The 14446-nt window shown below is 57.8% G+C and overlaps 1 protein-coding gene across 1 annotated transcript in view; it reads right to left on the reverse strand.

The window, feature by feature from the left end:
• The window catches only part of LOC122379682 (neurofilament heavy polypeptide-like), a 110139-nt gene that overhangs the window by 35972 nt on the left and 59721 nt on the right, over positions 1–14446 (reverse strand). Inside the window, exon 3 of the mRNA XM_043362078.1 lies at positions 3290–3584. Coding sequence (XP_043218013.1) covers positions 3290–3584 — 295 coding nt within the window. The remainder of the gene's footprint in view (positions 1–3289; positions 3585–14446) is intronic.

Genomic DNA, 14446 nt, shown 5'->3' on the forward strand with positions numbered 1-14446 from the left:
GAAAACCAGTAAGGCGCGACAGCCGGCCGGCCCAGTCACGGCTCCGCCCCACAGTGATACAATCTTCTGTGTTAGGTGATCGCTGCAAGCTTCAAACTGTTGTGAGGCGACCTAAAAACATGAATCACTCTACAGTTACAAACCCCTGGATCAACCTGCTTCTTCTCGTACCTACTTATTTCAGCGGCGATCTCGCCACCACACATCAAGGCAGGCCTCCGCTGGCACAACGGAGCCCCGCCTGTCATATGCCACAATAAAGCGGCCACTCGGCACCGGCTGACGACGTTCAAACGGCGCGGCACCGCCCCTCCATCAGCGGACCCCACAAATCACGGCTCCGGAGCGGGCGGCCGGTGCGGGAGTTGTGACCCTGTGCCGGCCTCCCCGGCCTGCTGTGGACCGCGGCAATAACCACCACCCTGGCCGGGGGCGACTGAGGGAGGCCGGCAGACCCGCCGGCCCCGCGTCACTGCGGTGGTCCGTTATGTTGACGGCCCGCAGAGGAGGGGTCCGGGCACTCCGCCAAGGCCGGCGCCGGCCACACCAGCCCCATTGGCGCTGGTCACTGGGCTGCCGTCGACACGGCGACCCCGCGCCCACCGGCCACCGGCGCCGGCGCCGGGCGGTGGACTAATGGCCGGTCGGGGCACAGAGGAGCGGTAACGGAGAGACGTGAGCAGGGCTCCGGCCCGCAGCGTACAGCGGGGAGCTAAGGGGGCACCGCGGAGCGTGAGCAGATCGCGAGCAGGGCCGACTGCTGCCCCCGGCCCGCTACCGGTCGGCCGTGGAACGTTCTGGAACCCTCCGCCGTTCTGAGGCCGCCCCTGCTGCCGTCCGAGCTCCAAACGTTCCCAGGGCAGTGACGGACACCGACCACGGCGTGCCTGATCACTCCCACATACATTACCGGCCGCTCCCCATAGACACAACAGACGGGCGGACATATCACCGTGGTGTAACGGAATCCGGGAAACCCCGGACAGTCAGCCGCCCGGCCGGCTGACATACACCACCCAGTGAGCACATCCCGCCAATACAGTCCGCCGATCCAGGTCAATCTGACCACATTTCGCAGAGGGCCGCGCGCGCGCACCTGGCCGCGTAGTGATCATTTCGCAACGCGGCGGCGACCGTGAGCGCCGGCGGGCGTTTCGTCAGGTCCATCCGATCGGTGAGGTCACGACCCCACACCCGCACCCACTCGGCCCCGGCGGGTCCGTGGGCGCTGTCGAGTCTGGGCGCTCTTCAGCAGACGCCAGCCTGTTGGTGCCTCGTCCACTTATCGGACAGCCAACTGCATCTAATTCACCTACAGACTCAAATAAAAAGGCATTTTGCGACTCGGCAAGGTCGCATATCGCCACCCCTTACGCACACAAATCTCCGGTAAGTCTACGTGAACCACATCCACAAGGAACCCTCTGTGTCCTCGCCCTCCCCGTCATTCTCAGGGCGCTGACAGCGGCGCGCGGTGCCATTTCATTTCGCCACCGGCGCTCGCACGCTCCTCGCCAGGGTTTCCGTTCGTCCGTGTGGCCGGGCGGGCCGCGATGCGACGATAGCCCGGGCCGGCGCGCGAACGGCGCGGGTCGAACTGCGATCCATCACCGGCGACCGTCAGCAAACGTTCCCTCTGACCCGGCCGACCCGGCCCGGGAAAATCGACACACACATTGCGACAGCACGCGCGAGCGCGCGACTTCGGATCCATATCCCTGCTGAGGGAAACAGGTCCAAAGACACAGACATGTCACTCTCAAGGACACCATAAACAGCAAGGTTTTAGCTAATTACTCGGGGCATTTTTTGCGCTGGTTGTGATGAGAACCACCCAATGAAGATTTAACATCTTAGCTGCAGGGCGTTTTAGACAATCGTTTTCTCAGTTCACCTGAGGGGGACAACCAGTCTCTGACGGTGACTCGTGCCCCTGACCCCGTGGGACGTTGCGTCACAGTGTCGCACAGCAGCGGGGTCACCAGAGGTCGCGGGGTCACCTCTGTTGGGCGCAGCTGTGCGTACGACACAATACCAGGTGACATTGCGCCGCCGGCTCCCGTGTGTCGGTCACAATAATACATGGCACGGGGGGGGGGCGTCACAGTCGCCGGGATCGTTATTCTCCGCGGACAGAGCTGGGTCAACGCCGAGCGGGACGACGGCACGGAACAGGACACTAGGCGGCTCAGAGTCCCCGACAATACCAGGCGGCGCCGTGTCGACAAGTCGGAGGGGGAGGACGTGGGACGGCAGGAGTGATGAACAGAGTCACCACAGTAGTGAGGTAGCTCACCCCCATACCTACAATTCCTGCCTAGCATTTTCGCGAGCCGAAAAGCCACCCGCGTCACCTCCAGGGAGTTGTGGATATATTTATGTTGAGTCCTTTATCACATTGTAGTTTATTCCCCATCAACTGGTCGCCTAGGGGGTATCGAACATGGGCCCTAAATAGGCGTTTAATCGAGCTCAGGCCCGCCCACCTATTTTGCTCCGCTATAAACGACCTGTCCGGCGTGGGAAAGTGAAAATATGCGCCCGCACCGCGCCGCCCGCGGCCAGACCATACCAGGCGGACGAAGGTCACGGTTCGGGTCACCTCTGCGACTCCACCCGGGTCAGGTCGGGTCAGGTCGGGTCACGCTGGGTGGCACTGGCTGGGCGGTGCCCGGGAGCGCGCAGGACCGTATAATACGGCGGAGGGTCACGAACCGTACCGGCCCCGCCACACATGTGCCACTTGACCTCCGGACGGCCGCACGACCGCCCCCGGCCGATACCGATCGGATCGTGAACAGCGCCCGGCCCAATTACGCCGCCGCCGCGCAGAGTTCAGCGGGCGATCGAGGACCGGGCGGGTCAGAAGATCGTGCCGATACGCAACCTGTGCGTACCATGATATGAACATAAAATCTTTATCACGACTGAAAGGAACAAATGAGATTTGATATTGATACCGACCACCAGCGATATCAGTTACCAAACCATGGGGCCGCCGGGCTTCAGCTGAGGTACGCGCCCGAGCTGTCTTGTCCTAGCTCAATGACATTGGTCTTGGAGGGGACGACAGGCAAAGGACATGACTCTTCTAAATTGGAGTTGTGAAGTGTCAGCGATATTTGAAAAGTGCAGCGAAATCCGTGAGCAGTACCCTCCCTCAGCCCATATCCTCCTCTGTGGGCAGCACATCCTCAGCTCCCGTGATCCCTGTACGCAGTCTCTCCAGTCCTCCCTCTGTGCAGTGTCCCCAGTCCTCTTCTGTATGCTCTGTCCCCACAGTCCTCACCTGTGGGCAGGACCGCCGCCGCGGTGCGCGCCGGCCGGCCGCCCGGTCCCCGCTCGGCCTCCTGCCAGTGCGGCGTGCCGCTGGACAGCAGCCGGCTGACCAGCTGCCGCCGGGGCGCCGCCGGCTCCGACAGCTGCTCCGGCAGCAGGCAGCTGGTGCTGCGCGGCTGCACGCGCAGCAGGCCGCTGCGGCTGCCCTCGGTGGAGCTGAGCTCGCAGTTGACCGGGTCATTGAGCACACGCACCGTGACGGAGTCGGAGCGGCGCGGCGCCGGCTCCGGGGGCGGGCGGAACATCTGAAACAGAAGGCAGGGAGAGGGGTTAGAGGCGTCAACATCACCAACATCAACAGCAGGCAGAGAGGGTAGAGAAGGGAGCAACGGGCGTCGGGGAACAGATACGAGCCTGACAGGTGTAGCGTGACGTAATGTGCCGCACTGTGGCGGTACAGCAGTCAATGAGGCTCACAGACACCCGACACGCCATCCAGCGGGGTCACAAATCACAGCCAATGAGTTCGGGTTCATGTCGGCAGCGCCGCACACATCACCCGAAACTAACGACCCGACCCGACCCGACCCCGTCAGAGCAGAGTCAACACGACGACACGCGCCGCGCGCACGCCACGCCGGTGATAGCTCATCGGACACGGGCCGCCACGGGTCGTCACAGGGCGTCACTAGCCGGGGGTCGCCGGGAGCTGACCCCATCTGCCCACTAACTGAGAGCACGAGGTCACCGGCGGGGATCGAGCCGACCGAGAGACCAGAGGACCGGTGTCGTCGGCGTGTGTCGGACGGCGGCCAGGAGCGGGCCGTGGCCGAACGATCCTCCGCGCCTGACACGACAGGACGCGCGGCGCGGCTCCTCCGCTCTCCCGAGCACCTGCCCCGGGAGGGTGTCACTCCTCGGACGAAGAGGCGCGGCCCCTGGACCCTCGGAGAGGGGAGGGTATCGTTGTGGAGCGGGATAATAGCACCGTATCCAGGCGCGTCGTCTGGACAGATTGAGCCGCGGGGAGCGTGAACCTTCCTACCTTTTCAGGAGAGCCCATAATGACATGCTCTGGCTCATGGAAATGATGGGGATCTGTGATTCGTCCTTTCACCGTAGTGAGGCGTACCTATCAACTTAAATTTTATAAACAAACAAAATATTTCTAGTAGGAACAGTCGCTCATTTTCCTGTCACTCATCGTGGGCCACCGGGATAAACACTGTGGTTTTCATGCGCCGAATCACATTCGGCATGTGAAAAGCAATCTAGGTCCTAAATGAATGGCTCTGGAGCATCCAGCATCAATTGTTGGATGACCGTGGTCCCGCGGTGGCGGTGACGGCGGCAGCAGCGATGGCGGTGGTGATGGTGGCGGCGGTGGCGGTGGTGATGGTGGCGGCGGTGGCTGTGACGATGATCGTGTGGTGGAGCCGGGGCACCAACGAGGTGATGACAGACCACAAGTACCACCTCGGCTCCTGACCATGCCGTCCTTGATGTCGCGCCGCTCCGGTCGGCCTGAGGTCCGCCTCCCGACCACTCGGCGGCGGCGTTTTTCACAGACCGAGTCTGTGTCGTGACTGGTGCGAACCACACACACCGGCCAGGGTCCGGTGACGAGAGGCCACACTAGCGCTGACGACACGTCCACACACACAAACACGCAACTCGATTCACAGCTACACAGCTTTACAGTCACCCGAGACATAGCCGCGCGGCCTCTACAATTCAACATGCGTCTCGCCCCGGTGATGAAACATCTCATCAGAGCGGGTGAATCTGATTCGATTCACCATTAGCAGCGGACGATAAGTTCTCAGGGCGGCGTGCGGTCCTCCCACGGCACCTGCGCTGCGAAACGCCGCTCCGTTCCATAATTCACCACGCACCGGGCCGCGCGGCTCCCTTCACCGGCGGGCTGCGAGCGGAGCCGTCCCCGCGGGCGGCCAGCGCCGCTCACCGCAGCGCGGTGTGTCGGGCAGGCAACAACAGCCGCGGGCGACCGGTCACTGCGGGGTACTGAGAGTACCGAGGGGCGGGGAGGGGCCGTGGGTGGAATCTGGGCCACCGGTCGGCCCCGTGTCCCCTGCGCCGGCGGCCATTTGACAAGGCCAGTCCGCGACTGGGACAGGAAGCTGCCTGGGAGCGGACGGTCGGTGACGGACGACCCCGGACGGACGGGCGGCGGGGGAATCGTCCGCTGGACCGGACCCCCTGTCAGTGCCGCCACTGAGGCGGTACCGATGGCCGGCTGAGGGTCGGTAATGACGGGTGTGACCGGCTGGCGGTCCAGCGGGCGGGGCGCGGTGACAGCAGTGTTGCTCCGTGTCCCCCTCACGACCCGGCACTTACGGCCGACCTCGGCAGCCGCCAGGGAGGCGGTAAGCGGCGCCCGGCCCCGCCACGCGCCCCCGCCGTTCACACGGGACACTCACGAGCCCCGCCGTAATGACCCGGCGTGCAGCCCGGGTAATGACAGGGAACAGCAAACTTTTTCCGAGACCGCCACAGGTCGTGTTCGTCGTGACAAAACACATGTCCGACTTAGAGGCGAATTTTCAGCAACTATGAAACTCCAGTGCCAAAACAATCCTACCTAGGGCTGTAACTTGTAGCAAGTCATATTTCAAATGCGCACTTACTTTTACCTGCTCGAAAATAACACGCTGTTTGATTATTATTGATACAGCTAGATTCTGCACGATCGTGCGTAGGAAAGAGGACTTAAAGCTTTACGACACTTCCCTAAAACAAAAAAGCGTAAGTTGAAAAAGCAGTGTGGTGACACGGAACAGACATATCAAAGCCTGTTCACAGACCCACTGTCAATGCCATGTCTACCCTGGCAGAACCACATGGGCCAGCCCAGACGTATTGATGCGCAACAATAACTGGTCGTACTGAGTGAGCTGATCTGGCCACCGGGCGGTTGCGTGGGCGGTAGATAAGCACTATCTGACCACATTCAGACAGATCACTGGCGTGAGGTAAACCCTCGCTTTAATTAATCACATGATATGGCAGCATCCGCGTGAGCTAATGCCAAGGCCGCATCACAAGAATGTGGTAACATCAACGTAACTCCAGGAACGTCTACAGACATTACGCACTAAAGCTCATAAATCCTGGTTGCCGGAAAAGCCATGGAGACGATGACGTCAGCATCAGTCCGCAGAAGAGATATCACAACTCAAATACCACAATATCTTGGGTCGTTTTTGAAGACGTTTTAACAAATTTTCAAAAAACCATAGGCCACCCACAAATGCAGCAGGCATATGAAATTTAACATTTAGGTGCAATAAAATTTCAAATGACATTTATCACATCACTCACGGTTTAGCTGATAAGCAGACGACCAAAGGATGAGAATTCCACAAGCCATCAGCTCAGTTCTCATTTAGTGACGACCGCACTTCTAATTGCTAGAAACAGTTCACATGACAATCGCCCGGAATAGCAAGCAACCAAAAACGTTCAAAGCTTGTCATCGCGAGCGCATTTGTTCCCACATCTATTGCGCGACATACGAGTTGAAAGCCAGCGCTCCCTCCCTACCTGCACTGCAAGCCCTCAGCTCCAGCTATGCAAGTTGCTTCATGGCCATTTATTTACCCGGGTGGTCAGCAAAGCCATCCGAGTTCCATGCATAACAACCAGCTCAGCTCCGTTTAAACAGGCAGTCAGACAGAGTGAGCCACTCATATCCGGCTCTGGCCGTCTGCGACTCCCGACCAGCCGGCTAGTCGGTCCACTTGCCGTCTGCCCACCCACGAGCTGAGGGGATGGTGCAGACGGTCCTCTACAGTTCCTCTGCCGCTGCAGCCCAGCGCTACCACAGAGACGGGGAAAGCCCCGTTTCTGCGCCGGTGACAGCCGCACATCGGTCAGTCGGCGGGCGGGCTGGCAGCGCCGACAGCCTCCTCTCAGAGCTGAGAGCTGAGAGCTGACAGCTCGCGCACGAGCAGAGAGCCGAGCTGTCGGCCGCCGTTCTCCGGCGGCAGCTCTCCGGCGAGACCGCGGGCCGGCCCAACTGAGGAGCTCGGTCGTGAGCCAATCAAGTCATCTGGGACGGGCCATCTGATGTCGGGCCGCCGGCGGAATACGGTAGCGGTTTGGACCGGCTGCACCGGTCGGTCGGTACACCCGCAGACAGCGACGGACGGACGGGCGGCGGCGACACGGCGACTGACCGGGAGACCGTTCAGAGAGCAGCAGCCCCGAGAGCGTTCAGAGAGCAGAGAACGGCAGTGCCGAGAGCCTCCCGCCACGCCGGCTCAGAGATCGGCTCTCCACATACAGCCGCGGCACATCGGGTCTGAGCCTTACACAATGTTCGTGACGCGGCCGAACCAGGTTGGGCGCTGCCTGCATACGCCACAATTAATGAGCGCACCTCGCATGCCGAACAGCCTCGCGTGAATCCACACCGAGCCATATTCATTACGTTAACCCACATGCAGACCGTCACACACAGCATTCGCACACACCATTGTGAGGTCATCAGCATTGCACACCGTGATCGTTCCAGTGATGAAAACCACGCTCATAGCCTTCCGCACAGTCCCGGCCATTCATCAACTGCTGCTCCTATCGGGCATCTCATCAGTTTTAATCCGGCCGCATCAGATACGATAGTAGGCACAATAGTGTGCGGGGCTGGTTGACAATGGGCTGTTAGCCACTGGCGGAGAGCCACGGCTGTGACGGACGTAACAACGGTGACGGTGACGGACGTGACGGGAAGCGTTACGGAGAGCGAGCCGTCAGGCTGACGGAGATAAAGTCGATACAGTCGGGGTCGGGGTGCAGTCAATCTCATGGGAAATAGAATCAACTCAGCCACCATGGCACACAGAACGTCTGTAAGCGTCGCGATGGTGCATTAGTGAAGCCCCTTCCGGAGGACTGTAACAGATGGAACGCCACCGGTAAGGGACGGGTGGGAACGGGTGGGAATCGAACACACAAATGGCGGCGGCGACTGGTGGGAGTGATTGGACAGACACCACTGTCACGGGTGACGAAACTCCCCGCTACGACTGGGAGTGGTCTGTGGAGCCGACAGCGCGTGTGAGAGGAACAAACACAGGACAGAGTCTACCCTTACAGACACAGAGCTGAGCCACCCTGCCGGACAAGGGACCGAGTTTCCCCGCCGTAGACAGGACCGGAGAAGGAAAGGACTGGAACAGCCGGGTACAGTCAGAAACAACAGAACTGACTAGCTTCGCGGGAATATGGGCTACTGGACTGCATAGGGTAAAATAGAGAGCGTAACTAAGGGACAGGCGGGCTGACAAACGCACAGGACCGACAAACAGGACCGGACGGCGGTGTCCATCCTGTGACGGCCGTCCAAGGTCCTGTCCTCCGTCAAGGCCAAGGTCGTCTGCGTGGCCCAGAGACCCACCACCTAAGGCACGCACTTCCGTGGAGTCCAGCCACACCCTCCTCCGCCGGCAGCACCCGAGGCACCGGAGGACATGGAACAGTACAGCACCTATCCTCCACGCGTGGGAACCGAGCCGCAGGATAGTCGTATTCCACCAATCGAATTAGCAAAACAGCCGAACGTGCCATTTCAAATGGCCGGCGTGAGCAATATTATCGATGATCAGTCAGCGTAACCGTGTTTATCGCATGATCTAATTAAATTTATAGGGCACTTGTTCTCATGTTGAACGTACGCTAGCGGCATGTAATAATAATGTGTTTTATGACTGAGGCGAGTTTATGAGCGCTTCGTGCAAACTGGGTACAGCTTGAAACAATGCCAGCGGTTCAAGGTGATGGCATCTAGTATACTCATTTTCCCAAGCTCAAACTGCATAGCTGATACGTCTTGGTTGGCTTTAGTAAGCGTTATTACCTAAAATACTCCAGGGAATGTGACAACCTTCAACTGGCACACAGGCACTATTATGGCCTCATTAGCATATCTAATTTCAGCGATATTAATAATGAAAAATCAAGACAATGCACACACACACACACAAATCAGCTCAAGCCAGTATCAAACCAGTGTGCTGCTGGTTACTGGAGGATTAAAAAATGAATAATAACCAACGAAAAGCAGGTCAAATATCCATTTTCATTCCTCAGATAAAGCTCACAACCGCTGCCAAACTCTGAATCCGTTTCTTGGAACCCGCATAAAATCCCTTTTTCATAGCACAACCGAGCCTTTTAACAGCTAAAACTCTGACACGCGCTGCCCTCGTGCAACATCTCGCGCAGGGCGCGGCCGGAGGTCACGGCCGGACAGCCGACGCGCTCATCGCCCGTCTGAGGCGACCGGGGCGATAACGACCATCGTCCATCGTCCATTGGCCGGTGTTGCTCCACACCCGGGCCGGCCGATCGGGCGACCGGCGCATACCGGCCGGCACCAGCCGGCCGCCGTGGTGAATATTAACCGCGTCGTTCATTACGAAAGGCCGACGGACAGACCGGGCGACGGTCGATAAATGAGGCGAGCCGGCCGGCCGGGCGACACAGGACAGCCGATTATCGAGGGTTCACACCTGACCGCAACCAGCACCGCTGTCAGAGGAGGGTGAGAAATGATCAGAGAGGGACTGCTCAGTCGGACTGCAGGGCAGAACACTGAGATCTCGGGACTGATCATTAGGACTGTCTGGAAAGCTCAGTGCTCAGAGTCGGCAAAACCCAGTGCCAACTGCTTGACCTAACCCCGACCTTTCAAATATTCACCATTCAACGTCCCCCCCCCCTCCCCATGGTCACGAGAATATGTCTCTCCGAAGCAGGAGTTATAGGACAGTCGAAGAAAGTCCGAGATCCTACATTTGCAGAGTCTTGGGATAAACTCAAGCGGCGTATCGCTTCATCGACGTCTTGGAAACAAAAATCAGTTTGTCAGTGGCACACTTTTGCCATATAGGAGCAGTCAGTGCTGCCACCTGTGCTGTTGATACCGATTGAAGTCCATCGATAGCCGCATCAATACTGGGTCAGTCACGTAATTCAGAGTTACCTCACGGCCGGAATACAGGCGGACAACAGCGCGCTGCGATCACAATCGGCCCGATATCGGGAACAAGGCCAGTTGGAGCAGAAGCGCTGCTTCTTAACGTCCCAACACCTTCAGACGAGGCCAATCAACTGATCATCCGAGAAAGTAGAGCGAAAAAGGCCTACCGTCGCCGCACGCATTGTTCCAGCAAAAATGTCCGTCACGACGAAATACTGACGTTCACAGGGCCGAATTAGTCTTCTTCGTGTGCCGAAACCAACTGGGATAAAGGCTCAATAAAACTCCGCCCAGAAATGGGCCAGTGTCTTGACCGGTGTTGCGAGACATGGGTCATCATGACCATATCTCAGAGATGGTTCGGCGTCGGACAAGACAAGTCGCATGTCTAGCCAATCGTTCACCAGCCCACACACTGACAAAGTTCACAATCCCACCGACCGTCCAAAGTGGCCTGCAATTACCCCCGGTGATCTACTGTAACCTCTGATGACCCCTTGTAACCTGCGCAACAAAAACGCTCCAAAAGACCACATCCATCGCCGAAGAGTCAACAAAACACCACCGATCGTCTCCCACCAGTGCACTGCGTCTGGTGCTCGCAATGGTCATGACGTGTTTCCATGACTGTCTGGGGCGCTCCGGCGCACCCAGCGTACTTTCTACACTCGCATGCGCTGACAGAGCGCCAGAAAAAGGTGCCGCTTTGAAGAGAGGCAGCTCTCTTCAGCCGCAAGTGGTTTAGGCGAGTACGTCGAAGGTAACTAGGTATTCTTAGGGTTACCAGACAGGTAACCACAGGGGTGAGCGGCCACGGATAAACGGTCTGGAAAATGAAAGAAATCGGACCGCAAATGATGAAGGTAACTATATCAGTGCATTTGGCAGAGGTTTCGATATTTTCGGCGTGAGTCTTCTTCCTGGTATCCTGGGCGGGAAAACAGATGTTAAAGAGGGTCACCTTCGGCATTTATACGAGCCGCCAGCGGATTAAGTCGTTAGGTCGCTGCAGGTGGCGATGAGGCACTACGAACTATGACGGCATTGGCTCGGATCGCTCAGATAATCCCCGCCTAACATGCCACGCGAAAGCCGAGGAAGGAAAGGTGGAGGGTTAAACGAATATCACAGCCACAAAATACCGACCAGCTGCAGCCTGCAATGAATCGGATTAGCATCCGCCTATATCATGCCGACACCGGTTTTCCGGTGGAAATGGCTACAGTCATGGCGAGGGCAATTTATGGCCCATGCGACCGACATGGTATCAGTCAATTTACGAGCCAATCGACGTGACACCAGTCAGATTCGTGGCTTGGTCAGCATATGGCAATGCTACTTTCGGAAAACGCCGCCGCCGCAAATTATGTCACACATACCGTGCATTATTCTTCAAAATCCATCACAACAAATCATTTTTGCTGAAAGCATGTCCTGAAACCTGAGAGCGGGAAATGACATGCACTCAGAAAAACCTGTTTTCAAAGCAAGCATGCGCGCACGACTTGGTTTTCTCGTTGCTGGGACCCACTGGTAAGTGATCTCACGGAGGGAAACTTGTGGCCAACTATCGCAGGCATGAATGCAAAACGCGTCAGCATCCCGGGACGGATTTGATGGTCGGATTTGAGGCTTCATCCGTGGCTAAACGGTCAAAACATGTATACTTGACATAACTACCCGCACTACTAAACCGGCAATGGGATAAAACCACACGAAGCGACGCATAAATTCTTGACGAAACATGGTGAAAACGATTCGCTACAAAACCCACGTACGCATAGAGGTCACTTTTTCATCTATGACCGGCGTGGCTAATGCAACAACCATGTCCCGAAATACGTACAATGTCAGCAGTCACCCTGGCAAAGTTTAGACCTTCACCCGTCGGAACCAGAAAACGTTTGCAATATCCACAGCACCCGCTTCTGTGCTACGCAACGCTCTGCATTGCTCAGCGCACCGCCTCGCTCCAGTGCTCCGCACTTCTGCAGGCCGTATTGTGTGGACCACGATGACCGGTTGCCGAGCTGGAGCGGTGTGCCGGTCACCATACAATGACGGCGCCTCAGCGTGACCCCACAGTCGAGCGCGGCGCCCGCGAAAGTGCCCCTTCACCTCCAGTTCCGCCGTTCGTTGAAAGTTCCGGCCGGGCCAGACCGCGTAATAAGCACCGGAAGTGAGCGAACTTCACTGTCAGAGCTAGGCACCGTGGCGCTACACAGACCGAACCCCCACCCCGGCCAGGGATCGTACGGCTGATTTGATAGTGCGGGACAATGAGAAAACTGGACAACACCGTCCAGGCCTGAAGTCCCGTCAGTCCCGTCACGATGCGGCGTGACCCCTGGCTTCCAGCGGGCCCCGCGACCTCCAGAACCTACGACTACGGCCGAGTAACAAAATTCCCACAGCAGTGACGGATAACGCGCGATTACAAGCCAGATACGTGGCAAAATGAGTCTGAGAAAAGGCCAAGTGTGACCATTTACGGCGAAGCAAGAGCATGCATTTACGCACGCCACTATACGTTTCCCATACACACACAGTAACACCTTCCGGGCAAACCAGGAAAACGTTCCAGAGACGGTCGGCCGGCCGGCAAGCCTTTGGTCGCGCGCCGCGCCGGTGTTCCGCGGGCGGCACTTCCGAGCCGCCGTGGCGCCCACCACAATGGCGCAGGTGTTGCGAGGCCGGCCGGTACAAAGTCGCCGCGACGCCATGCGACGCGCTTGGCGGACTTTAACGAGCCGACAATGAGAAAACGCCACCAGCGCCGCCGTCCTCTCTGCCGGCGCCGGCCCGCGCTGCCGCCCAGGAAAAGAGGCGGAAGTCCGCCGCACAATGGCGAAAGCCTGCAAGCTGATGTCATGAAAAAGAACAATTTATGAACTGCATGATAAGCAAAAGGCAAATCATGAGGATTATTATTCTAGATTCAAGTCGTTTAGCTGGTTTCCAATGTCATGGACGCTTCGGTCTTAGTCTGGTCTGTTGCACTTTCTTGGTTGAAAATGTTGGCATCACTCTAGAATACGCTAGACCACTTACACTACCAGTGAAAATGGAGGAGGGTCAAGCATCCCAACACCCCATCCCATCGGCATCAGGTACGTACCGAGCTGGTTGCGCTGTAAGCGATGTAGCCTGGCTAGTTCAGAGTATCGTTGAGTCGTGCTGCCTGAGGATCCCCTGATACGGCCGCGTAAGGACGGGCTCCACTGCGCTTGAAACTGACGTCCAGTGACCGGCTCATCAGTCACATGCAAGAACAGAGCCGGAGCGACGAGCGTCCCGCACGCGGAAACTGCACCCGGAATAGAACAGCCGTGTCTCGAGAGTCATGGCCAGTTACGGACAAAATAGATTGATACTCAACGCAAGAGACCATACAACTTTCGAATTAAGGGTTCATAAGAACATGAGCGATACAGAAAGTTTGCCAGGATGTTTGACACGATTGAACAAGAAACGAGCACGTGGGTACGCCAGTCTCTTTTAGTCATGCGGACGTTTCCATCAATGTGACGGGCGGCGCCGATGCGCGCAGTTTCAGTGAATTTTTCCGGTTGCTGTGGGCGCACCGTTGATCAGAGATATGATAGTCGGACCTCGCCCCTGTCGGATGCTGGACATCGAAAGCGGACGCGGCCGGTCCACTATTTACGATATTTCATCGCGGTGATAGTGAAGCTGTTTTCTCTGACTGCATAAAAACGTGAGCTGGTGACGCATAAGAAGTTCGCCATGGCCTCACTGGCCGGTGTCGCGTCACCGGTCCTACGCAGGAACAGTGAACTGTTCAGCGAGCGGCGGGACGGCTGAACTATCGCTACACTGACGACACCTCGCACATCGACTGGCAGGCTACGCGGGTGGCTCGACGGAGACCTCCCCACTGAGAGGCTTCGTATCAACATACAATGCAATAAGTTTAGTATCTCCTCATTTAATCGGTTACCGTTTGTCTTAACTTAGCTAGATCATTTAGTTCCAGTGAGCAAAACAGTGATACCATCGAGAGCCTTCCTGACTCCCGCTGCGCCGTCAGTTGGCTGAGGGCGGACCCGGAACCCACCAAGGTGATATTGCGCGCACTCCCAGCGCCGGAGACCCGGCAGTACAGCACCCACGTCGCTCAGTCCGCGCGCCAGCACCGTCCTT

This window comes from Amphibalanus amphitrite, unplaced genomic scaffold, assembly GCF_019059575.1.
Source record: "Amphibalanus amphitrite isolate SeventyFive unplaced genomic scaffold, NRLGWU_Aamphi_draft 000082F_arrow, whole genome shotgun sequence".
Taxonomy (NCBI): Eukaryota; Metazoa; Arthropoda; class Thecostraca; order Balanomorpha; family Balanidae; genus Amphibalanus; species Amphibalanus amphitrite.